Genomic DNA, 27,321 nt, shown 5'->3' on the forward strand with positions numbered 1-27,321 from the left:
CACCATATGGCTTCCTAAAGTTGAGGGGTGACTTTTACAGGTCTCAAAATGAATATAAAAATAAGGAAGGAAGTAGAGAGAGAGCAAGAGAAAAGAAACAGATAGACCTTCAAGTATTCCCAAGACTTGATTCTTTCAGTAAATGTTGAGCCCCTACTATGAACTGGTAACAGCTGGGCCACGCCTCTTCCCCACTTCCCGTGGCCTGGCGTCACCTGATCCCTGCTCCACTAGGGCAGCTGTGCCTTGCTGGCACAACCCTGAAGGCACGACGGAGGCTTTGCCAAGTGTAACAGGCACCAGAGCTCTGTGAGGTACATCACCAGCCAGGCCGTAAATCTGAACACTCATCCCTCACCAGCTGCTGAATGGTTCCGACAGCCCCTCCTCGTGCTTAGCCACTCACATGAAGAAATCAAGGTCATGGCAGCTTGACATTTCATGCCTCAGCAACCTGCATCCCAGGGAGACTTTAAAGCATATCCAAAGCCATTCCCTTTGCACCTATGCTGAAAAGGCATTTACAGAGTTCCTGAAGCACAACGGCCCGCACCGGGTGAGCCAAGGCTCCCGCCCTCTGCTCTCTGCCTGCTCACAGAGCACACGGCCACTCTCCCCCGACATGTGCCCCATTTACACCAAAGAGGTCACTCCTGGTGCTCCTCCTGGGGAAACCCTGACTCCAAGAGACTGTTGTGCTCCGAACCTAGATCTTGCCTTTCTGCAGAGAAGGTTTTCTCAACCTCAGCACTAGTCACATCTTAGGCCACGTAAGTCTTTGTTACAGGGACCGCCCCGTGAATTGCAGGATGTTTAGCAGCATCTCTGGCCTCTACCCTGTAGAGGCCAGTAACAAACCCAGTAGTGACAACTAAAATGTCTCCAGACACTGCCCCTCCAGATTTCTGCTTGGGGGGGTTCAGGGAGTATCATCCCTGGTTGAGAACCACTGCAGTAGAGAAAGAAGTTAGGGACTTCCCTGGTGGTCCAGCGGTAAAGAATCTGCCTTCCAATGCAGGGGACACGGGTTTGACCCCTGGTCAGGGAACTATGATCCCACATACTGCGGGGCAACTAAGCCCGCGTGCCACAACTACTGAGCTCGCGCGCCTCAACTAGAGAGCCTGTGTGCTGCAAACTACAGGGCCCACGCACCCTGGAGCCTGCGCACCACAACTAGAGAAGAGAAAAAACCCGCACGCTACAACTAGAGAGAAGCCCGCGAGCTGCATCTAGCAACGAGCCCGAGCACCACAACGAAGATCCCGCGTGCTGCAACTAAGACCCGACGCAGCCCAAAATAAAAGTTAAAAAAACACCAACCAGTGTGTTCTCTCCTCTAGAAGGAAATGATCAGTTTTCCAAGACAATCACGCTGGACTGAGTGGCCCTGCTTAATCCACAAGAGGCGTTTTAATCTTGGCAACTGTATAAAACCAAAACAAAAAAACCACACTGTTTACTCTGGTAAAACTGAAAGAAAAACTGAGAGGCATAAAAAGAAAATTCGGGAAAGCAGAGGTAAGAGGATTTGGAGGGCACAGCAACAATGAGGGAGAAATCATCTTTGTAAGTTCCCGTTTGTGAGCTGACACATCCACCACGGTTTCCCACATGAGTGACTCAAATGCCAAACTTGAGGCCATAGCTAACTTCGTGATAGCACTGGTTTGGGGGCTCCCAACTGCAAACCCAGTGTTTTCAGGAAGTGTCCCTAAATCCAAGTTCATTTCATTATATGAAAACATGCACACACACACACAACCTTACCCTCCTGTCCTATCAAATCAGACAGTTGAAAATGTATGCTCTTCTGGTATTTTTTTATTTTCTTACTGATTCCATTTTACTAAAACAAAAGCCATACAAAACACTTTTAATATATCTTAGAAAATTAGCAAAAAAATTAAGTTCAGCATATTACATTGTACAATATTTAGGTAAGAATGTTTGAAAATTATAAATACTTTGTTCCCTCTCAACATAGCACATCACAAAAATACAGTTTAAAACTTTTTTCATGAATGATTCCTAGAAATGATCATATCCCTATTTATCAAGGAAAAGGTCTGATTAGGACAAGCATTCACAGACACCTGAAATGTTCTGTACAGTAACTACAAAAGTAAAACCAAGGGGTCTGCCGGCACTTGGACAGTTGAAACCATTTTAAATATTAGGAGGAATTCAGTTAGTATCAGAACATCATTCCAAACGGGATTTACTTAGTTCATCTCTGTGCTGTCCTTGACTCGTAAGTATCTATCTCAGCCAAAGCGTTGTTTGAAAGACTTCTGCCTCCTTGAGATAGTGCCGCTGGGGGCAGGATGCCAACCGGTCACACTGCATGAACCTGCACAACCAGAGACACGGACGGCAACCGCTTGGTCAGAGCGAGGACCACGTGCGGGAGAAACGCCTTCTCCAGTAGAGCAGCCGTGGTCACAGGCAGTCCATGTCAACCGCGGGCCACGGCGAGCAGACCGGCCCATCTAGGTTAGGAACAAGCACTCGGAGGAGAAAGAACAACGGCCCGGCCCGCAGAGGTTCTGGTAGCTGGTGAGCTGAGCGCCGCTCGCTGCCAGCCACACGCCGCGGGTCGATGAGGGCGCCGCTGCGCTGTCCGAGTGCCGGCCCCACCGGCAATCTGAGGGAGCTAACGGGAACTTTCAGAAGCTGAAGTTTTCAGAGAAAGGGTAAATAAAGAGCTTGACGATGCTGACTTTTTTTTTCTTTTCAGGTAAGCCCTTCTTTACAGGCAGATAAGGAAGAAGGCTTCCTTAGTATACTGACCAGGAGGCATTGAAAGAAGAAGAGTTAGAAGCAGCAAAGCCAGGTCCTTTTGTCTTTAGCATAAAGCTTTCCAGTTATACTCAAAACCTACATAACTGACATGACTTCTGCTCACTCCGTGGCCTTCTTTCCTTTCCAGCTCTTCTCTCTCTCTTCAAGTTCTGCCTGGGTGAAAGCTGCAGGGCCCCAGTTAGTGATCAGATGAGGGTTTTTTGAACCTAAGAGACAAACATGCATTAAACATAGGAAGTCTTATATTCTTCAATTAACATTATCATTTTTCCACAGACAAAGGAGTAACTTTTCTACATTATTTCTTCTCTGAGGAACATCCATAAAGGTTATACCAGCTAAAACAACTAGAAGATGTATACGAAGGGGATTAACCAGGGCCTCTTATCTATCAGAGGGCAAGTGATTATTCAAGAGAAATTTACTGTAAACCGCTGGGTTTCTGTATATTTGGGCTGAGGAAGTTTGTTTTTTGTTTTTTGGGTTTTTTTTTTTTAGCACAATTCAAGTACACAAATAAAACAGAAAAATAAATTGACTAAATATCTGATTACTTCAAAGAGTGTGTTACCTGGTTCTATCAATCGAATTAACCCTTCATGCTGGGCCACTCTGTCCTTCCAGCTCTTGGTCTTGTTAGTTGCCATCTCCAGCTTCTTTTTAACTCCCTGGAATAAAAGCAGATTTTAGACTATGCAAACACACAGGTAGTTTAAGAGTCAAATAACAATGATTAGGCACTTACTATACACTAGTGGATTATCTCATTAAATCGTCACAGCCATAAGAAGCACGAAATATTATTATACCATTTTACAGATGTGGAAACTAGGATTCAGAGCAGTTAAGTAACCTGCCCGAGGTCACACAGAGGACCTAATTCACACTAATTATAGATGAATATATAAGATCCTTGTGTGCCAGTTACGGCTTACTGCCTCTCGGCTCCAAATCCACCCCTCGCTGTCTTGCCTGTGCTGTTAGGTTAACGTTCCCTCGCCAGCTGGCACCACTTAAGTTTCGTTAGTGGAGGGGCTGGCGGGACACTGGAGGAGGCTCCACTGTGCTCTGCGCAGCAGCTCCTGCGGCAAGTGGGACACCCATGGTGCTCACACCAGTGGGTTTTAGCGGCACCTCCGCTGTGAGCAGCTTCCACCAGCGCCCCAGAGGGTGGCTTCCCAGTCTCAGCACCTCGCTGAGCTTTTCTGCCACCCAGTGGGCGAAGGCCATGCCCTCTCCAAGAAGGACTGGATCACAGCACTGGGCTAAGGGAGCAAAGAGGATGTGTTCCTCCCCTGGGCTCTCTGCCTCAGCCCTAGAGGCAGTGGCTGCTTCCTGTGTCTGCCCTTCCTGCAGCTCAGAGTTTTCTTTGCTGCTCAGGAGCTAATCCCGTTAGAGTTAATGGTCGTTTATATTAAACCTTCCCTGTTCATATTGCCGGTGTAGTTTCAGTCTCTTGATTGGACTCCAACTGTTAGGCCCCATCGCCTGTAAAAAAATTCCTATCTACAGCTAAACTCAATTCTTACACCGCTTCTTACAGTAAAGCAAATATCCTGTTGTTTTAAATGTTTAAGAATATTTAAATGCACGTGTTTGCAGGGCTGGGTTTAATGACCTCGTACTGCTCAAGTGCTTGCTTCCGCTCAAGCTCGAGCTGTTGCAGCTGCTCCACGGCTTCCTGGAGGGCCTGTTCTTTGACGGCGCGCTGGTTCTCCAGCTCCTGCTTCTCCGCCTCCGTGGTGCGAATGGCCTGCTGCTGCTCCAAGTGCCACTTCTCCAGCTCGGCCCTCTTGGACGACTCTTCCTCCAGCAACCTGCGATGCGAGCTCGGCGTCAGACCCGCCCGGTCACCGCCCCTGACCCAGCAGATGACGGAGCACGCCAGGGCCACAGAGAAGCCTGGGCGTCATCTAACCCACCGCTCATTTCACAAGAGGGAAACTAGATTCACAAAGTGGCTAAGGTGACTCATGAGTCCTGCTCCAAGCTGTTTCACCCTTTTATGAAAAAAAAAAATGACAGTAAAAGTAACATGTGTTGAAGGTTTAATGGGCCAAGAAGGAAGTGTGTTTTCTCAATTAATCCTCCCAATAAACTTAAGTACTATTATTATTCAGTTCAGAGATGAAAAAAGTGAGGCACAAAGGTTAAGTGACCTGCACTAGGTCATTCACCTGGCAGGCAGGTGGTAGGGCCATGTTTTGAAATTTGCCGGGTTGCTGTAACATTAAAACATTTTTTATCTAGCGAAAACCTATCACCAAGGAAAAAGCTGACTAATGAAAGCAAGAGAAGAAGGAGCTGACAAAAGGTCGAGTAAGCAGACACCATTTACTAACGAAGCGCTGCCTGTCAGGCTCTTCACCTTCACTGCTGCTAACCCTCCACAGTTCTGCGAGGTGTTATTATCCCTGCAGATGAAGTCAAAGGGCTTAAAAGTATGATGCACAGGTAAGTAATGGATTTCAACCCAGGCCTGTGTGACTTCAAAATGTTATCTTTTAATAACAGGCTACCTATCTGAGAATATCCAGCTATGCCGGTATTTAATAAATAAATTAACATGCAGCCCTACCTGTACCCAAAGTGTAGACAATGTGGTCAGATGCCAGCCCAGGACAGGACGCACCTCTACCGGCCTGACCATCAGAATTATGGTAACAAGCCACACGGCAGGCCAGTCACGACTACCTAAGAGCATATGTGCTTCTAAAACTGACAACAGCAGAAGTAACGTAACAGACTCTACAGCCCCTATCTGACTACTCCAATCCCCATCCCCAGTCCCACACCACTGTAAGAATTCCCTCTACAACATCCTACAGGGTGGTTCTCCAGTTCTCTGTGATGGACCACGCTTCACAGACCGGGTCAGTTTATTTCTGGCAGCCTTGATTCTTAGGAAGTTCTTCCTCAAGTAAGATGAGCTCTCCCATCCCCTACCCAGGGTTCCACCAAGGGCCAATCTGCACCCTCTGAGACGTCCCTTGGAGTGTGACATCCGCAGCGAACACAACACTGCCAACGTGGGCTGACCAGTACAGAGCGGACTCACTCACTCAGTGTGTATATATTCCACACCGTCCATGTGCTTTTCTAGGCACAGGGGATACAACAGTGAATGAGACCGGAAGGATTCTTCATCCTAGTGGTGAAAGTCTGGAGGGGAAAGGACATTTGCAGGAGGTTAGGCTGCCCAGCCTGAATCCCCTTCACATGTCTAGGGATGTCTTGATGGAAGCCACTGACACAAAGGAGCAGAGACAGTGAAGAATTGATCTTTCGGTGGCAGCAACATCTAGTGTCAAGTGATGGCAGAAGCAATGGGGACAACTGACTGACCGACCCACGGTGCCGGTGTCGACATCAGTGGCACTCTTGCTGGGCTCTTGCTGTGGCCTGGTCAGGGCTGCTCAGCCTCCCTTGGTTCCTGCCTGTGTTCAAGGCCTGGCCACCTGCCTTTCTGTGGAATTGGTGAGTTTCTCAAGAACCTTCCAACAAATGCTTTTATTGCTTTAGCTAACCCAAGTTGGTTTCTGTGGTTTACAAACAAGACTCCTGACTAAAGACTTGAAACTCTCTGTGACTCAGTTTCTTCATTTATAAAAAAGGAATAGGAACTATACCTACCATCAAAGGTTTGCTGATCCATTAAACGTGATAATGCAGGTAAGGTACTTAGAACAGTGCCTTCCATGTCATAAGTGCTGAATAAATATCAGCTCATATTATTATGGTGGGACCACTACCTCATTTGCTCCGAATACTTCATGAAGGCTGCCTGAGAGTATATGAGGTTTTTGGCAATCAATCATATAAGGGAAGTAAAACCCTGAATCTTTTCAAATGAGCTGCTATTAAGCCAAGTATCCTGGATCCTATACTTGTTCTGTTGATATTTTAAATTATCTTCTTGCTCTAAAACCATCATTCCAGCCTGTCAACACCTTTTTTGAATGCTTATTTGACATTCTATGCATTGCATATCTTCCCCATCTGCAGATGAGCTAAAGGAACAGAAACCAACATACTCCGAGTGACTACCAAATCCAGACGTTACACGAAACTCTTTGCAAGCATCCCCTCCTTTACCCTTCAGAACAACCCTACAAGCTTATTGTATAGATAAGGAAATGAAGGCTGCAAGAAATGAACTAACTTTTCTAAAATTACACAGCTAGAAAGTACCAGGGCTGGGAATCAAACCCAGACCTCACTCCAGGGCTCAGCGCCAACCTGCCTTCAAATACATGAAGAGTATTATCTCATGGAAGAGACTGTTGTTCCACATGGCCCCATGAGTAGAACCTGGCTCCATTCATTCAAAAAAGACTCCTTGGGCACTTACTGTGTGCCATACACTGTACTAGTTGCTGGGAATACAGACCTAAGGTACGCTCCTAGGCCTCACAGACACAAAAATTTAGTGGGTGGAAGTTATAATCGGACAGACTATGGCTCCGTCTCAAGAACTTTCCAATAATTGAGTTGTCCAAATGTTAAATGAACAGTTTCCTTCTGAGTTCCCATTCAGGAGAGGATAGATAACCTTCAGGATTACACATTAAAAAAAAAAAACACCTTCAATTTTAGTGGGGAAAAAAACCCCCAACAAGATCCAGATGGCTCAAGTCAAAGTTCTTGTATTTAAACAATTCACTATAAAAAATATCTCTGGGAAAATTTAAGACACTGACAGAGAAGGCACCATACATTGGAAGAATAATGAGATGCCAAACGTTCCAGGAATGACTTGCTGTTGCTTAAAGAAAGGACAGAGGCTAACTAAAAAGCCCTCTAGGGCTTCCCTGGTGGCGCAGTGGTTAAGAATCTGCCTGCCGATGCAGGGACACGGGTTCCAGCCCTGGTCCAGAAGATCCCACATGCCGCGGAGCAACTAAGTCCGTGCTCCACAACTACTGAGGCTGCACTCTAGAGTTCACGAGTCACAACTACTGAGCCCACATGCCACAATTACTAAAGCCCATGCGCCTAGAGCCCGTGCTCCGCAACCAGAGAAGCCACCACAATGAGAAGCCCACGTACCGCAACAAAGAGTAGCCCCCGCTCACCGCAACTAGAGAAAGCCCGCGCACAGCCAAAAATAAAAAATAAATAAAAAGCCCTGTATATACACCCTCAGCCTAAGATTATGTTACAGTTCATTAGTGCCAGACTTAAATGTTTCTATCTCAACTCCACAATGACTTCCCTTGATTTCCTACCCAGAAAGGCCTACCCTGAGTGGGAGCAAGGAGAAAGCCCCCTTTACCAATCTGACAAAATGTCCCTCTGAATCAGGCCCAGCCTCCTTCCTGTGACTTCGGCAAAGAGATGGACTCGCCTCACTTAAAAATGCCCACTAGAGGGCGCGAATCTGTCCACTTCAAGTTCCAAAAACTAAGGTAAAAGAAAAACAATTTAGAGTAGTAAAATTCATAAAATGGCCTTATATACCCCAAGAAAAACTAGTTCGTTTTTGTGCAGTAATATCAGCTTATTGGAGCAGAGCTGTATGTAGTATTTATGTTTGCATTTAAAAGGTTGAAACTGGGCCTCCCTGGTGGCGCAGTGGTTGAGAGTCCGCCTGCTGATGCGGGGAACAGGGGTTCGTGCCCCGGCCCGGGAGGATCCCACGTGCCGCGGAGCGGCTGGGTCTGTGAGCCATGGCCGCTGGGCCTGCGCGTCCGGAGCCTGTGCTCCGCAATGGGAGAGGCCACAACAGTGAGAGGCCCACATACAGAAAAAAAAAAAAAAAAAAAAAAGGTTGAAACCATTTTGCCATTTACTTAAATCAGAGCGTACAAAATAATTAGCCAGAGCTTTTTTTTTTTTTTTTTTTTTTGGCCGCATTGCACAGCATGCAGGGATCTTAGTTCACTGACCAGGGATAAAACCCGTGTCCCCTGCAGTGGAAGCACGGAGTCCTAACCACTAGATCGCCAGGGAATTCCCTAGCCAGGGCTTTTTAAATAACAACACTCATGCCTGGACTCCTATCCACAGTTATTTTGATTTAGTAAATTTGTGACAGGCCCTACATGAGTACTTTTTAAAAGCTTTATAGGTGATGATGATATTTACCACTGGTTAAAAACTACTGGCATCAATTATCCAAAATGGTCTTACTCAAAACGTCACTCATTCTATAAACATGAAATACTAATACTTTAATAAATTTCTAGAGTTATCTGGTTCCCTTTATGATCTAATCTCTGCCGTGTCATAATTAACCTCCCTCAAAGCTTCAGAGAAGTAAATATATATAACATATCTCACCTGTGAATTCTCTGCACAAGGCGATCTATAAACTCTTGACACATCACAAATGATGAGGAGGTTCAAAAATGTCTAATGTCCCTTAGAATGTCTCTCTTTGCAAGTCACATGGGACCAAACCTTCCCATGCAGTGGATGGTGTGCTAACATCACTGCCCAATGACAACAGGGTGGTGGTTCCCATCCCCTGGTTAACACCATGGTGAACACACACTTGTGGGACCCATAAATGCCAGGCAATGTGCTAGGCATTTAATTTTCTATTTGGAAGATAATTTTTTCCTTAATGGAATAAAACTTTTCAAAACCTAATTCATTTATTTTTGAAGTCATTTTTGGCAACATACATGACAAAGAAACCTCCTTTTTTCTTTCCTCCTGAAGATTAAAAGAACATCTGTTGCTGCTCCACGTGTGGCATGGCAGCCGTGGGAAATGTACCCCAGCTCATCCCACAAGTGCTCCTAAAACAGGGGGCGTAGCTTAAAGCACAAGATATGCCTGCACTGACCAGCTGGGGAAACAAGTTTTTAGCGCTGCATCCCCTGACATGACATCTTAAAGAAAGCAAATGGGGAAGCAAGTTAGAAACTGGGAGAGGGTAGCTGAGGCCTGTCTTTAGCCCTAGAAGCAACGGTCTCCCAGCGGCCCAGACTGGGAATAAATAGCCCAGCCAGCCAAGCCTCCAGGGTCTCTCCAATCTGTCAGAGACCCCTCCGTCTCCAGCAGAGTTAGTCATTCCTAGAAAGTGTATGAGGAGTCCAGGCAAAGCACATATAGCACAGAGGATGAGGCGATCGGCACCTGGCCTGAAGCTTCCGCACAGTCTCTTCATCTTGCCGGGCCTGCCTCTCATCCTCGAGAGCCTCCTGCAGCTTTAGGTACATGTCTTCCAGCTCCTGGACCCGCTGCAAATACTGTTCCAGTTCAGAGGATTTCTGGGCAACCTGTTCTTCCATCTGCTGCCTGATCTGATGGTATAAAAGAGTCATGTTTAAACTCAGGTTGACTTCGCCCTCAGGGAAAGCCTCCCGCTCCACCACCACCCTGAGTGAAGCCGCAGCACAGCCCACAGCCGCAGCCCATCAGGGTGGACAGGGCCCGTCCTTCACTCCCCGAAGACTGAGGAAGCAAGAGCACCACAACCAGTGCCAAGACCCAAGACCACAACCAAAGAGCCTGGGTACACAAACTACACCCTAAACGCTGTTCTCCTGCCCTGGTATATTTCTCATCCCTTTCACTCCACATTTCAGACTCAAGAAAAAAATATTTCCCTGTATAATTTCTCTTTAAACTCCTTTCTGTCTTAAAATCACCATCTTTCTACCAAGAGTCTCCTCTAAAGGGAATGAACCTTTTCCCAGTCAGAACGGCCGAAGGGTTAACATAAGGGGGAAAGGAAAGACTGGCCTGCAGTGAGCCCTTCTGCACTCACCTGGCTGCCCAGCACCCTGTCCCTTCTCCCTCCCTAGGGCACCTCTGGCCCCCGGGGAACCTCAAGCACTTAATTAGTGTTCTAACACATTTATGGTTTCTCCATTCTAGCAAAAAGAGCTTTGAATCTCTGCCTTATAAGTTAAAAGACGAGGACATCCTAAATGCAATAACATACGCATTAGCATACGTCTCTGCAGTTTATAAGATACTTTTACTTGCATTAGCTTAGTTCACCCTCATAAGGGTCATGAAGGATCATACGACTATCCCCCTAATTTGAAGAAGAGAAACGAGTTATTCATTCATCAGCAGGAGCAGAGGACACGAACCCAGACCTTCTGGCCGCGAGGGCAGCACCCCCCATGTCACACGTGCCTTCTCCTCGCGACACAAACACGTCCACTTCAAGTCTGAGCAACAAAAAGGTGCTAAAGGGAATGCCACAGCACCTGTTTAATAGGCCCTGGGCCCAGCCCTCTCCCACACACTGCAACTCATGTGGGGAGACCTGTGTTCCAATTAACCAGCTCGCTGCCTGAAGCGACCTGGACCTTGGGTCTCTTGGGGATGAGACCCTCTAATCAGATGATGAGTCAGAGCTGCCAAGAGAGGCAGACCAGCATTCATGTGTTCTCCTGACTTCAGAACCCTCACTTTGCTCATGACAGAGGTGCAACGTCATGGAACTTATGCTTACTTTTTCCGTAGCTATTTATTTTCCAAGGCAAGACTCTGAAGGCTGAAAGGGATGCTATTAATAATTGTACCAGGATGGCAGGGACTGTCCCAGGCAAACCAGGAACTTTAGTCCTCCTACCCACAGTACTTATCATCCCATTCCATAAATTTCTACTTGGGGGTCTTGAGTGCATGGTTTACCTTTATATCCTTGGCATGATGCCTGGCATATAGAAGGTGCTCAATAAACCGATAATGAAAGAATAACAAACATGTAACTTCCCCAGGAGCCCACTTCAAGTCAGCAGCAGAGCCAAGCTGGCAAGATGATCTCACTCTAGCCTCCCAGCTCTTCACCCTCCACCAACCCAGGCTGGCCTTTGCCCCTCTGCCGACCGGGGCTGGCTCTGTGAGTTAAGGCCGCAGCACCTCTGGGCATGCGGTACTCACAAGCTTCTCCCGCTCCAGCTCCGTGCTGAACCTGGCCTGTAGTTCCACTTGAGTCTGAAGGCGCTTCTTTTCTTCTTCTGCTGCCCGAGATGCTGCTTCTTCTAGTTTCTACCCAAAAACCCATCCACAGAAAAGCAGGGAATATTACAATGGAAGTGCATTTGGAGAGAAATGGTCACACTTAAACATTATGGAGGAAGTCAAACATTCTCAGTGTTCAATAAAGACAGAATAAAACTTATAGATCCACTGGAATTCCACTCCAACAATTTTCTCAGTCAACATACAAAACAAATTAGGTAAATGAATGATTCCTAATGACTCTGAACAACATTTTACCAAGAAAATTTTAGTACAGTCATTAAGTTAAATTCACTTGCAAATGCATTCATGAGGTTCGAATCTATTTCTTGAGCTTGTCCTATACAGTTTTGTCATCTTAACCTTATTCCTTAAAACTTTATCAGAGCTCAGCTTCCCAAAGGGTGCATGAGGAACTCCACAGACCCTTTCCCAGGCAAAACAACATTTAGAAGAAAAGCAAAAACAACCATTTAAAGTCTCTGGGAATTATCCTAAAAGCATACAGCAAACGGAGAACACTTATCCAAGAAAATCAACTGAATCTCAGCAAGAACAGTGAAAGTCTATGGCATGTGAGCCACGGTGGAGCCCCCTCTCTGCCTACTGCTCCCCCAACCATGGCAGTGGAAGGAGGCTCTACCCCATGGCCATGGTACCAAGAACATAAGGCTCCCTCTCTCCTCAGTTTCCAATCTAGGGCTAAGGTAACTCACAGGAGGGTGCAGACAAAAAAATGTTGCTTGCCATTCCAATAAACAAAGAATACTGCCCACCATCAAGCCATCAGCCACTGCAGCTGTCCCAACAGTATACCCTGAGAGGAATGCAGGATGGAGGAAAACAGGATACTGGCCTTAGATAGTTAAGATGCATATCTAAGAAATAATTTTAATGAGCTCAGATTTGCATCTTCCCATATATTGAGAAGCACTAAAATCATTAACTTGAAATATCTGTTTTTTGTGATTAGCAGTAGCTACATGTTTTGTTTTGTTTTTTTTTCAACAAAAACTCCTTTGTATCCTGGCTCCCTGCTTACCTCTTTGGAACAGTTCCTCAGAGCTGAGAAGCTTTCTCCCGGGCTGGCTAGAGTCCTCAGTAAAGTCCCCGAATAAAACATAACTCTCAGATTTTAGGCTGTGTTTTTTTTCAGTCGACAAGACTAACAAACTAAACCACAGGCCAGCTAGAAGTCTGACAGGGGAAGCCAGGGGAAGACAGCAAAGAGGCCCCGTGTAGTAGGAACAAGTCTCAAAGACAGGCCTCAAAAACTACATGTGGGGCTTCCCTGGTGGTGCAGTGGTTGAGAATCTGCCTGCTAATGCGGGGGACACGGGTTCGAGCCCTGGTCTGGGAAAATCCCACATGCCGCAGAGCAACTAGGCCCGTGAGCCACAACTACTGAGCCTGCGCGTCTGGAGCCTGTGCTCCGCAACAAGAGAGGCCGCGATAGTGAGAGGCCCGCGCACCGCGATGAAGAGTGGCCCCTGCTTGCCACAACTAGAGAAAGCCCTCGCACAGAAATGAAGACCCAACACAGCCATAAATAAATAAATAAATAAATAAATAAATAAAAAGCCAAGCCTTTGAAGCCCTTTAAAAAAAAAAAAAAAAAAAAAAAAACTACATGTGGGCCAGAATTTAAATATCAGACTGTGGGGCAAGGTAGGTCCCAGGGCATTGTTGAAAACAACAGAGCAATCACTGTGAGATGAACAACTGGAGGTGATACCAACAGAGGCAGCCGGCTTAACAGAGAGCTGACAGACTAACAGAGACCAGAAATGGAGACAAAGGGCTCTGCTGCCACATACAAAAATAAGCTCAAAATAGATTAAAGACCTAAATGTAAGACCAGATACTATAAAACTCCTAGAGGAAAACACAGGCAGAACACTCTTTGACATAAATCACAGCAAAATTTTTTAATCTATCTCCTAAAGTAAAAGAAATAAAAGCAAAAATAAACAAATGGGACCTAATTAAACTTTAAAGCTTTTGCACAACAAAGGAAGCCATTGACGGAGCGAAAAGACAACTTACCAAATGGGAGAAAATATTTGCAAATGACATGACCAATAAGGGATTAATATCTAACATATATAAACAGCTCATACAACTCAACATCAAAAAAACAAACAGGGGCTTCCCTGGTGGTGCAGTGGTTGAGAATCTGCCTGCTAATGCAGGGGACACGGGTTCGAGCCCTGGGCTGGGAGGATCCCACATGCCGCGGAGCAACTAGGCCCGTGAGCCACAACGACTGAGCCTGCGCGTCTGGAGCCTGTGCTCCGCAACAAGAGAGGCCGCGATAGTGAGAGGCCCGCGCACTGCGATGAAGAGTGGCCCCCGCTTGCCACAACTAGAGAAAGCCCTAGCACAGAAACGAAGACCCAACACAGCAAAAATAAATAAATAAATAAATAAATTAAAAAAAAAAAAAAAACAAACAAACAACGCAAAACCTTGTACACTGTTGGTGGGAATGTAAACTGGTACAGCCACTGTGGAAAACTGTATGGAGGTTCCTCAAAAAACTAAAAAGCAGAACTACCATATGACCCAGCAATTCTACTCCTGGGTTTTTTGGGTTTTAATATATATATATATATATATATATATATATATATATATATATATATATATATATATATTTGTTTGTTTATTTATTTGGCTGGGTCAGGTCTTAGTTGCAGCACACGGGATCCTTGTTGCGGCATGCAGGGTCTTTACGTTGCAGCACACGGGCTTCTCTCTAGCTGTGGTTTGCGGGCTGCAGAGCACACAGGCTCAGTAGCTGCAGTGCACGGGCTCTCTAGTTGCGGTGCACGGGCTTAGTTGCCCTGCAGCATGTGGGAGGTTAGTTCCCTGACCAAGGATCGAACCCGTGCACTGGAAGGTGGATTCTTAACCCCTGGACCACCAGGGAAGTCCCCACTCCTGGGTTTTTATCCAAGAAAAACAAAAGCACTGATCTGAAAAGATACATGCATCCCAATGTTCACAGCAGCATTATTTACTATTGTCAAGATATGTAAGCAATCTAAGTGTCTATCAACAGATGAATGAATAAAAAATAGATGTGGTGAATACATATCTACAATGGAATACTACTTAGCCATAAAAAATAATTAAATTCTGCCATTTGCAGCAACATGGATGGACTTGGAAGACATTATGCTAAGTGAAATAAGTCAGACAAAGAAAGACAAATACAGTATGATATCACTTATATGTGGAATCTAAAACATACAACAAACTAGTGAATATAACAAGAAAGAAGCAGGCTCACAGATATAGAGAATAAACTAGCGGTTACCGGGGGAGGGCAAGATAGGGGTAGGGAAAGTGGGAGGTACAAACTGTTGGGTGTAAGATAGGCTTAAGGATGTATTCTACAACACGGGGAATATAGCCAATATTTTGTAATACCTGTAAAAGAAGTGTAACCTTTAAAAATTGTATAAAACAAAAGAATGCCAAAAAAAAGCCCTGCTGACACCTCGGTCACCCCCAAGGCACTGTGTGCATGCCCAAGGTTGTGCTTTGGAGGAGGACAGTCAGAGGCTGCACACCATGAGGCAAACAGACTCCACTGAAATAATCCAGCCAAATCATGAAACAAATAAATGAGCAAACAACAATAACAAGCCTTTGGGGGAGGGGTGAAAGCCATATCTAGAGTTGCTACAATGTATTATCTAAAACATCCAGTTTTCAACAAAAAATTATGAGATGTGCAAAGAAAGAGAAAAGTGTGACTCATACACAGGGAAAAAAGCAGGCAATAGAAACTGCCTTTGAAGGGGCCCAGATACTGGATTTAGCAAAGACTTCAAAGAAGTTATTGTATGTTCAAGAACTAAGGAAGCCATGCTTAAGGAACTCATAGATGATATGATGATATCCCATCAAACAGACAACATCAATAAAGAGACAGAAATTATAAAAAAGAACCAAATGGAAATTCTGGAGTTGAAAAGTACAATAACTGAAATGAAAAATTCACTAGAGGTTCTCACACATACATTTGGGCTGTAGGAAGAATCTATCAAAGATAGATTGATAGAAATTATGCAATCTGAAGAACAGAGAAGAAAACAGCATCAGAGAAATGTGAGACACCCATTAAGTACACCAACATTCACATAACAGGAGTATCTGAAGGATAGGAAAGAGAGAAAGGAGAAGGAAAAATATCGGAAGAAATAGTGACTGAAAACTTTCCCAATTTGATGGAAAATATTAACCTACATATCCAATAAGTTCAACGAACTCTAAGATAAATACAAACAGTTTAACACATACATCATATCGTACAGACATACACATCATAGTAAAACAGTGGAAAACCAAAGACAAAAAGAAAATCTTGAAAGCAACAAGAGAAAAATGATTCATCACACACCAGGAAACACCAGTAAGATAGACAACCAACTTCAGAAACAGAGGAAGTCAGCACAGAGTGTGGCATTTCCAGGGATTGCAAAGGGAGAACCCCACCAGGAATTTGGGGCCTTAAACTATGCCACATCCCAGGGCATAGGTGCTGCACAGGAGGACACAAAAGGATGCCTGAGCTTGTGGTTAGCAGGTGCTCAGTGATTCAAGGCAGAAAGGATCAACCCAAAGGCGCCCCAAATAAAGACCATGACCACACACTGGGGACTCAGCACCACACCCAGAATTGTGATATACACAACCGAGGAAGAAAGTTTCCCAGTGAATGTCAACTATCTCATACAGCCTGTGGTACTTAACCTCCTAGCCCTGAGATGGAAAGAGAAGCTGACCCAGACTGTATCTGTGACTCCAAACAATAAGTAAAACCCCACAATTCTAACCCTAAGGGTCTTCCAAGATCCTCATGAGTGAAGATGGGAGCTAAGGGGGAAAACCTAAAAAAGCAACAGATCCTGTCCAGTTCACCAAAAGTGACCTTGACATCCTTAGGGGAATACAATGTCTCATCTTTCTCTGACAAAATTCAACTGTGCTCGGGCTTCCCTGGTGGCGCAGTGGTTGAGAGTCCACCTGCCGATGCATGGGACACAGGTTCGTGCCCCGGTCCAGGAGGATCCCACATGCCGCGGAGCGGCTGGGCCCGTGAGCCATGGCCGCTGGGCCTGCGCATCCGGAGCCTGTGCTCCACAATGGGAGAGGCCACAACAGTGAGAGGCCCGCGTACCACAAAAAAAAAAAAAAAAAAATTCAACTGTGCTCATTGTTCTTATAAATGTTCTTTTCTGGTCAATGAAATGTCCCTGCTACCCTGAGACCCTCATAACTTTCAAGGGCTGGGTAAACCAGGGCATCTCACTCAGTGGTCTAGATATACTTCCTACGAGCATAATTCACAAAAAAAATCTCTCTACGGTTGCATTAACCTAGTCTTGGTAGAACCAAAGCTCTACCAAGTAAGTGAGGTCGCTGTGGCTTCTGCAGTGAAACGAGAGCCCGCCCCCAGCCCAGCGTCCACGCCTACCTTCCTCACAGTCTCCAGCTCCTGCTGCTTGTTTTCATTTGCCACCTGGAGCTCCTTCATCTGTCGCTCCATCTCCTCCTGCTCAGCCAGCACCTTCTTCCGGAGTTCTTTCCGACGCTGGCGGGCTTCTTTGTGTGGTGGGGGGCTGCCCAGCTTCAGCAGATGGATGGTAGAATGGATGGCTGTGAAAGGCATGGGAGAAAAAACAGGGAATACACTTTATTCTTTATAAGCCTAACATGTAGATGGCACAGTGGGAATAAAACCAGAGACCCAGGATAATTCTGATCCTGCCACGGAGCAGTGGTGTGACCGTGAGCGTCACAGAACCTCTTACAGCACGGGTTTCTCATCTCTAACATGACAGAGATGATCTCTGAAGTCCCTTCCAGCTCCAAAGTTCCGTAACTGCCTATCTGTGCTTAAACAGATCTTGATTTGGGAATACCACACACATTTGAGGAAATCCTATCACTTCCAACTCCCTTTCCTATACTTCCCAAAAGGCCAGGTAAGAACAAGACATAGCAAGGGCTGAGATATAAAGTTCCTGGTATCTGATTTGCTACCTGCTGTATTTAGTCTGCCCCTCATCTACACCTTATGAAACCATCTCCCTATATACTCCCTTCCCGAGGTGATAAGAGCAGCTACGATTTATTGAATATTTGCTATATATATACCCTTTACATGCATTATATAATTTTTATGTGAAATCTGATTTCTTTCCTGATTGTTTCAATTATTTAAAGAGCTAATACTTTCACACTGTTCAAACTCAAAAGCATGAAAGGACATAGATAAAGTCTCGCTCCTACTCCTATCCCCCAGTACTGAGTTCTCCACTTCACTAGCAACTAATGCTAACAGTTTCTGTGCATCTTTCCTGAGATACTTTAAGCATATACAAATAAACATGTATATACGTTCTCCATCTTCTGTTGACACAGTGTTGGCATAACACACTCTTCAGAGCCTTGGAGAGCTTTCCATATCAGTACATACGGCACAGTACTGCACAATTCTCCACTGTGTAGCTGTACCATAATCTGTTCAACCACTCCCCAATTAATGGACATTTCAGTTGTTTGCAATCTGTCACAAACATTTCTGCCATGATGTGTCATTTTTTAAACGTGCAACTATATCTTCATTTTCTAATTATGAACCCTCACAACAACCTGAGCGGTCGATACTATTATTTGCCCCATTCCACAGAAGAAGCAAGCTGCTACAGAATTCCTAACTCAACCCCAGAAGCCCAGGAGAGAGGATTCAGACCCAGGTACACTTGCCTCAAACTCTTAAACTACATCAAAATGACCATAATTTTCAATAAAACAATTTTACCTATGTTCAAGAATATAACATTCAGAATCCTCTTTCATGATTAAAAATAAAATCTCATAAATAAGGTTTCATTCTTTACTAAGTAATACTTTAGTTTGAAAGTTATTAAATCAGAAGTTTGCGTTCTTGAGATAATTATTTGAAACCAGTGATTTCTTGTGAAAGTAACAGATCTTGAAAATTACTTGAAGTATTCAAAAGCTATTGCACAATTCCTCTTTTGTTTTACACATTACTAAATACTCAAAATGGCTACTTTAAAATTCTTTATGGTCCTTAAAAGGGGAAATTCCATGTTCTTTAAATAGTAAGAGTAAAAAAACCTAAAATGTCCAGTTTATAATTTTCCCACAAATTCATCAGGCAAATGAAATTGATGAAAATTTTGGGAACTCCTCTCACTTTGTTTTTCTTCTAGCTACTGTTTCACATAGAAATAACTATAGACAATGAGGAAACAATGCCAAGTATCTTTAATGAGATCCAAAGCTGAAAGAGCTCTCAAGTTATATCATGACAAGTAATAAAAATTACCTTACCCTGAATCCACTCTTGTTTCTTCTTCTTATCTGAAGCACTGATTTCAAAGGTCTTATCAAAACACTTTATGAGAAAAAGGCATTTCTTTCCATCTTTGTCAGGCAAGGACTAAGACAGAAAGCAAAATTAGTCTTTAAAATTTTATTTTCAAGTATTTAGATTAAGTTCAATCTTAATTATTTATATAAGAAGTACCTATAAATGAATATTACTGATTTACTAATGCTCCCCCCTAGGCAACAGTACTTATGGTAAAAATGACCCTGGATTAGTGTACTAGACCTAGACTGGGAGAACCAACACCACCTGATGGGCCATGCTTTGGGCTTTCCTGAGCACAGCAACCCTTGTACCTTAGCACATCTCTTAAGGGAACCCTGGAAGATATACCCATCGACTGTTCCAATAGGTCTTGACTCCTATGGGATATGAGGCTTCTAACCCAGGGTGATTCCCACACCCTCCAGATGCGTCTCTCCCTTCCTTGCACCAGGGGTATTGTTGCTGGCAGGCTGTGGTTCTTGTCCTATATCCTTGTAAGTAGACTGGTATGGCCTATGGTAATCTTGTGAGTCTCCATGTTTACTTGAATCTAAGAAGACTCCTTACTGGGCACTGCACACCCTAAGACATTAATACATACCATTTCATCCATCAAAACACATTATCATTTATGAATGAGATCTTAGGTATTTTAAATGTTCTTCAACAAATACCGATGTGCCAATAGTTCAGCTATAAATTAAAAACTCAAAACTTTATGTTCTTGAGGACTTCACTTATTTACCGAATTAACAGCTGTGACTAAAGTCACAGCTAAAAGTCACCCTAAGCCACTTCTGAAAGTCACCCTAAGTATTCCAAGGCAATGCTCACATCTTCTTTTGGTTTATTTATTACACTCAAAATGGCCCAGGTTTTCTGATATATTCAGGATTTCAAACACTTTCTTACTGAATTTTTTTTGCTTTATTTTCTTATTTATGACTCCATTTTACTCCAGAAATGATCCCTTAAATGTACAAATGAGATTTAATCCCTATATTTTATTCTCCAGTATAAGAAAATAAATTCACATTAGAAAAAAATTTTGCCAGGTATCTAATTTTTTGGTTCAGAAACTATGGCTACTGTATGCCTATATTATTTTGAAAATGTAAATTTTAAGATTATTTTTAAGGCTCTGGAGTCTAGAAGAAGGAAGATAAACTACTTGAACAGCAGGGGGCAGCACTGGAAAGAGGTAACGGTTGACTCTTACCTCCACACAGCAGTTCTCATCCAAGAGAATGTCTCCTTTCTTATCTTTCAGATCCTCACTCACATAGTAAGAAATTATGTTGGGTTTTAGTACAAACCAGCGTTCAGTCCAGTTTTTCCGCCTATGGCCTTTTTTCATCATGTAACCCTATGAAAGATTAAATCTGATATAAACTCCTGTCCTTTTATTTATAAGAGCTGATACCTCTTCCTTGATATTCTTGCTTACTCCATTATCTGATGTGTGGCCTTGAATACATGAATATCAAAGGTTCTTGCCCTTTGTGGATCATGAACCCTTTGAAGAGCTACAAAGGCAAGGCACTATACCTAGTCAAATTCATGCAAGCATGTGCAGATAAAAGTTTACATAGAATTTTAGACACTCAGAGATATCTCCTCCCCCCACCCAAACCCCCCAACCTTGCCAAAAGCTATATGCAGATAAGAGACTGCAGGACCCCCTGACGTTAACAGCATTGTGGGGTTTCTTTTTTAAATACCTTATCTTTTAGGGATGCCTACTGAAATATTTATAGATAAAATGAAATGTCTGGATTTGTGTCAAGATAAGACAGGAGAGCTCAAAGTAGGCGGGGAGGATTAACCAGGTATCAGTGATTCCTGGGGCTGGGTGATGGGTATACGAGAGTTCATTATACCATTCTATCTGTTCCCTTTAAAACAGAAAACACAAACACATGCACGCACGCACACGGTGATTCTGAGATTCTCAGTAAATCTAGACCTAGACCTCACAGTGATTCTCAGTAAATCTAGAGCTCCATCAATGAAAATGCTAAAACCTATCAGTCAACTTGGCCAAGCATATCTTCTCAGCCAGTCACCCTCTGGCACCAAAGTACCTCTCTACCTGACCTCATGATTCTGGAGGAACTCTGCTCCAAAGGAGCAGAAAAAGAACTGTGGACCAGTAGTTAGGCTACTGGCTTCTAAGTATAGCTTCTATGCTCACACTTACTAGCCCTGTGCTTCCTTCCCATATATCAGCATCAAAGATGTATGATTAAAAATTTTACTTCAGCAAAACTGCACATTTATTATAGGCCAAAACCCTTCAGTACTATTCAAGAATAACTCACATTTTAAATAGTCAATCTATAGGTGCTGATAGCTTGTGGTAGACTATACACATGGTTAAATATATGATAATATCTTGGCTGTACCATTTGATTATTACACTAAGTTCTAATCATATTACTTGTTCAGTTTGCTAATCCTTGAACATTTAAGCCAAAGCTATCTCATACTGCAATTCATCTGTAGTTCTATATTCTGCCATCCTAATCTGTCTGGAAATTCTCTTCAGACAGAGACCATGTCTCATAACTCCTTGCAGCACCAAAAACTTACACAAATTAGGCCTCAATTAATTTTTTTGATGGGCTCCATTTGGAGAAAAGAGCAAAAACAATATCACCTAACAGAGCAAAGAAAGGACCAAAGTAAGGAAATCCCAAATCAGAGCTATTATTCAATGTAATAAGGTAAGAAATCTAATCTAATCCACTAAAAATATATAAATTCTACTTAATAAACATTAAGCCTCCCATATGTATATCAGCTGCTATCCAGGTGTTGAGAAAAAAAACTTTATAATCTAATATGATAAATACAACTTTACTATATAAAGGTATTTTTTCCCAAAAGAATATTTTTATGATTTTATAAAAATAATATATATCATATATATAAAGAGAGATCAACATGTATAAACATATATAATAGTAAGTCCAATAATAAGAAAAGAACAAAGAATAAAATAAAATTCACAGAAATCCCACAATCCAGCGGCAATCACTTTTAACATTTTGGCACTCATCCTTCCGGACAGCTCTACAAACACAAATCACATTGCATGAAAGGGATGACAAGACACCTACTGTTCAACAAACTGTTTTTTTCACTGAACAATATGCCATGGGATCTTTCAGATGAATAAGTATGGATGTACACGTGACATAAAAGTACTTTAAAAATGTTTAGAAATGTGATCATTTAAACAGTTATTTCAAAATAGTAATTTCCCAATGCTTAACTGTAATTCTTTACAATGAAAGCCTAACACAAGACTGGGAAAATAAGAAACTTTATTCCTGTTCTAAATCAGTGTAAAAGTATAAGTGACTTAGACTCATCTTTGTGATGCAAATTTGTTTTATTTCAAACATGTCAAATTCTAAAGTTGAGGAGAAATAGTGTTATAGGACTCTTACCTGTTTCAGCACATCTAATATAAGTTCATTAAAGACCTCGTTAATTGCCATGGACACTGTCTGCCGATCCATGCCTTTGCTAAACTGTCCATTTCCAATAAGCTCAATCAGTTCCCACGCGGAAAGGCCATCTTTATTGTCATCAAAGTTGATTTTATAATTTTCAAATTGCTCTTGTTGCCAACCTCCTCCCATAGCTTCTGTAAGTTTCTTAAGCAGGTATTCAATCTAAATAAAGAATTTTTAAAACATTATTTCATAGCAAGAAAATAACTTTTAAACTTAGGTATGTACCTGTGTTACTTACACTGAAAGGTCAATTTAGAAAATATTCTTTTATAGTGCCAAAAGTGTATCTTTGAAGAATCATGATACTACCAGGGAGAAGGGTATGGATAAAATGCCATTGATTCTATATTAAACTAGAATAAGTAATCAAAAACTGGAACCTTTAAGAGTATAGTATATTTGCATACAGAACTAAAGCAAACTGCACACATACTATCATACACAAACTAATTGATGTGATCTGATTACTCTGTTGGATTTCAATATATCAGAATATTAATTTTACTGAACAATAAGCATCTCAAAGTATGTACAAGTTAGTCACCAATTTATTAATTTTCCACATAAGCCAATTATTTGAAATTAATGCTGCTGCTTCTCATTAGAATGCTGACAACGTTGTAAACAATGGTGAATTCCTAGCCTGGGCCAGAAAAGTCTATTAAATCCCAAAACACATAGCTTTGTATAGAAAAACAGTAGAAAATACTGCACGCATCCTTCCAGACAGCTCTACACACACACACATCACATTGCATGAAAGGGATTACAAGACACCTGCTGTTCAACAACCTGTTTTTTTCAGATGAATGAGTATGGATGTACATGTGACATGAAACTACTTTAAAAGTGTAAATGGGGCTTCCCTGGTGGCGCAGTGGTTGAGAGTTCGCCTGCCGATGCAGGGGACACGGGTTCGTGCCCCGGTCTGGGAAGATCCCACATGCCGCGGAGCAGCTGGGCCCGTGAGCCATGGCCGCTGAGCCTGCGCGTCCGGAGCCTGTGCTCCACAACGGGAGAGGCCACAACAGCGAGAGGCCCGCGTACCGCAAAAAAAAAAAAAAAAAAAAAAGTGTAAATGAAATAGTAACAGTTAAACAAAACAGTGATGCAAAAATACTGAATGAGAATTGATCTCTCTTATCTTCTGGAAAGCCTGGGTATCCTACAGTGCTCTCTCAAACTCAACATGTCCAAAAATGAATGAATCATCTCTACCTTTCAAATGGCTTCTCCTCCAATTATGGATTTCAGTTGGGAACAACACCATTCACCCATGCCAGGACCCTTTTCCCCACTCCCTTACATCAAATCAGTGACAAAATCCTACTGTTTTCACCTCCCTTCTTTAAACTCTGCCTAGCTTCCTATCACCTCAAAGATAAAGGCCAAGCTCCTCTGTGTCCCCTGTGATCACCCCTGCCTACTGTCTCTAACATATTTCCTGCCGTGCCCTACTGCAGATTTTATATTCCACCAATAACCACCATCAAAACAGATTCCAGGGGCTTCCCTGGTGGCGCAGTGGTTGAGAGTCCGCCTGCTGATGCAGGGGACACGGGTTCGTGTCCCGGTCCGGGAAGATCCCACATGCCGCGGAGTGGCTAGGCCCGTGAGTCATGGCCGCTGAGCCTGCACGTCCGGAGCCTGTGCTCCACAACAGGAGAGGCCACAACAGTGAGAGGCCCGCGTACCGCAAAAAAAAAAAAAAAAAAAAAAAAAAGAAAAAAAAAAAACAGATTCCAAGCATGTTCTGTAAAGGGCTAGCTTGTAAACATTTAAGACTTTCTACATCTCTGGTATATATTCTTCTTTGTTCGTTTTTTTTTAACAACCTTTAAAAACGTAAAAACTATCTTAGCACATGGGCTATACAAAAATAGGCTATGTGGGCTGAATTCACCCAGCAAGCTGTAGTTTGCCAACACCTGCTATAGATTATAAGTAGTTTACCCATTTAACACATTTTTTTATGCTTCTATGCCTTGTCCCATGCTGTCCTATCTAGATTACCTTTCCCCATTTCTCTACCCAGCTAACTGGTATCTGTTCAAATCCTACATTGTCTATAATATTCCCACTCAAAATAGTCCAAAATGTGGACCAGCAGCATCAGCATCACCTGCAAGCCTGTTGGAAATGAAGAATCTCATACCGCACCAAAGACCCCAAAATCAGAATCTGCATTTTAACAAGAACCCCCAGTACTTCCATATGCACATTAAAGTTTGAGAAGAACTGCTCTGGTAAAACTGCTCTGACCCAGGTCAGGTGTTCCTTTTCTGTGTCACTGCACTCAGCATACTGTATTGAAATTATCTCTATACTCATACGCTGCCCCCTGTAGATTTTCTGAAAACCTTATTAGGAGGGACAATGTCCCACTCATCTTTGAATCTCCAGAACTCAGAATCATACATAGAACGTAGTAGAGGTCAATTAATGAAATGGAAATAAACTAAGCTAGGTCTCAATTTTCTCATCTATGAAATGGGTATAATAACAGCCATCATACAGAACTACTATGGGGATAAAATGGGACAAAAATAGAACACTGTGCACAATATCTGGCACAGTATGTACTCCATCAATGTTACTTCCTTCTGCACTGAGTAGAATATTATTCAACCATTTAACATTACATTTAAGGCAGATTGGTTCAAGATGGCGGAGTAAAAGGATGTAAACTAACTCCTTCTTGCGAGCACACTGGAATCACAACTAACTGCTGAACAATCATCGACAGGAAGACACTGGAACTCACCAACAAAGATACCCCACATCCAAAGACAAAGGAGAAGCTGCAATGAGATGGTAGGAGGGACACAATCACAATAAAATCAAACCCCATAGTGGCTGGGTGGGTGACTCACAAACTGGAGAAGAATTATACCACAGAAGTTCACACACTGGAGTGAAGGTTCTGAGCCCCATGTCAGGCTTCCCAACGTGGGGGTTTGGCAACAGGAGGAGGAATTCGCAGAGAATCAGACTTTGAAGGCTAGCGGGATTTGACTGCAGGACTTTGACAGGACTGGGGGAAACAGAGACTCCACTCTTGGAGGACACACACAAAGTAGTGTGTGCATCAGGACCCAGGGGAAGGAGCAGTGACCCCACAGGAGACTGAGCCAGACCTACCTGCTAGTGTTGGAGGGTCTCCTGCAGAGGCGGGAGGTGGCTGTGTCTCACTGTGAAGACAAGGACACTGGCAGCAGAAATTCCGGGAAGTACTCCTTGGCATGAGCCCTCCCAGAGTCCACCATTAGCCCCACCAAAGAGCCTTTGTGCTGGGTCGCCTCAGGCCAAACAACCAACAGGGAGGGAACCCAGCCCTACCCATCAGCAGACAAGCAGATTGAAGTTTTACAGAGCTCTGCCCACCAGAGCAACACCCAGCTCTACCCACCGCCAGTCTCTCCCATCAGGAAGCTTGCACAAGCCTCTTAGACAGCCTCATCCACCAGAAGGCAGACAGCAGAAGCAAGAAGAACTACAATCCTGCAGCCTGTGCAGCAAAAACCACATTCACAGAAAGACAAAATGAAAAGCCAGAGGACTATGCACCAGATGAAGGAACAAGATAAAATCCCAGAAAAACAACTAAACAAAGTGGAGATAGGCAACCTTCCAGGAAAAGAATTCAGAATAATGATAGTGAAGATGATCCAGGACATCGGAAAAAGAATGGAGGCAAAGACTGAGAATGCAAGAAATGTTTAATGAAGACCTAGAAGAATTAAAGAACAAACACACACAGATGAACAATACAATAACTGAAAAGAAAAATACACTAGAAGGAATCAATAGCAGAATAACTGAGGCAGAAGAACGGATAAGTGACTTGGAATGGTGGAATTCACCGTGAAACAGAAAAAAGAAAAAAGAAGAAAAGAAATGAAGACAATCTAAGAGACCTCTGGGACAACATTAAATGCACCAACATTCGCCTTATAGGGGCCCCAGAAGGAGAAGAGAGAGAGAAAGGACCCGAGAAAATATTTGAAGAGATTACAGTGGAAAACTTCCCTAACATGGAAAAGGAAATAGCCACCCAAGTCCAGGAAGTACAGAGAGTCCCAGGCAGGATAAACACAAGGAGAAACACGCCAAGGCACATAGTAATCAAACTGAGAAAAATTAAAAGACACAGAAAAATTATTAAAAGCAACAAGGGAAAAACAACAAATAACATACAACAGAACTCCCATAAGGGTAACAGCTGACTTCTCAGCAGAAACTCTACTGGTGAGAAGTGGGGGGCACGATATATTTAAAGTGATGAAAGGGAAGACGCTACAACCAAGATTACTCTACCTAGCAAGGATCTTATTCAGATTTGATGGAGAAATCAAAAGCTTTACAGACAAGCAAAAGCTAAGAGAATTCAGCACCACCAAACCAGCTCTACAGCAAATGCTAAAGGAACTTCTCTAAGTGAGAAACACAAGAGAAGAAAAAGACCTACAAAAAAAAAAAAACCCCAAAACAATTAAGAAAATGGTAACAGGAACATACATATCAATAATTACCTTAAATGTGAATGGATTAAATGCTCCAACCAAAAGACACAGGCTCGCTGAATGGATACAAAAACAAGACCCATATATATGCTGTCTGCAAAGGACCCACTTCAGACCT

At 43.2% G+C, this 27,321-nt stretch overlaps 1 protein-coding gene across 1 annotated transcript in view; it reads right to left on the reverse strand.

The window, feature by feature from the left end:
* Window positions 1-1,806: 1,806 nt before the first annotated feature.
* Window positions 1,807-27,321, reverse strand: part of SWAP70 (switching B cell complex subunit SWAP70) — an 84,732-nt gene continuing 59,217 nt past the window's right edge. Inside the window, exons 4-12 of the mRNA XM_081238635.1 lie at window positions 22,612-22,839; window positions 20,376-20,522; window positions 19,114-19,222; window positions 17,225-17,406; window positions 11,656-11,763; window positions 9,892-10,058; window positions 4,424-4,622; window positions 3,377-3,473; window positions 1,807-3,011 (exon numbers count right to left, since the gene is read on the reverse strand). Coding sequence (XP_081094761.1) covers window positions 2,905-3,011; window positions 3,377-3,473; window positions 4,424-4,622; window positions 9,892-10,058; window positions 11,656-11,763; window positions 17,225-17,406; window positions 19,114-19,222; window positions 20,376-20,522; window positions 22,612-22,839 — 1,344 coding nt within the window. The 3' untranslated portion in view covers window positions 1,807-2,904. The remainder of the gene's footprint in view (window positions 3,012-3,376; window positions 3,474-4,423; window positions 4,623-9,891; window positions 10,059-11,655; window positions 11,764-17,224; window positions 17,407-19,113; window positions 19,223-20,375; window positions 20,523-22,611; window positions 22,840-27,321) is intronic.

The sequence above is a fragment of the Mesoplodon bidens genome (assembly GCF_964165515.1).
Source record: "Mesoplodon bidens genome assembly, chromosome: 7".
NCBI lineage: Eukaryota > Metazoa > Chordata > Mammalia > Artiodactyla > Ziphiidae > Mesoplodon > Mesoplodon bidens.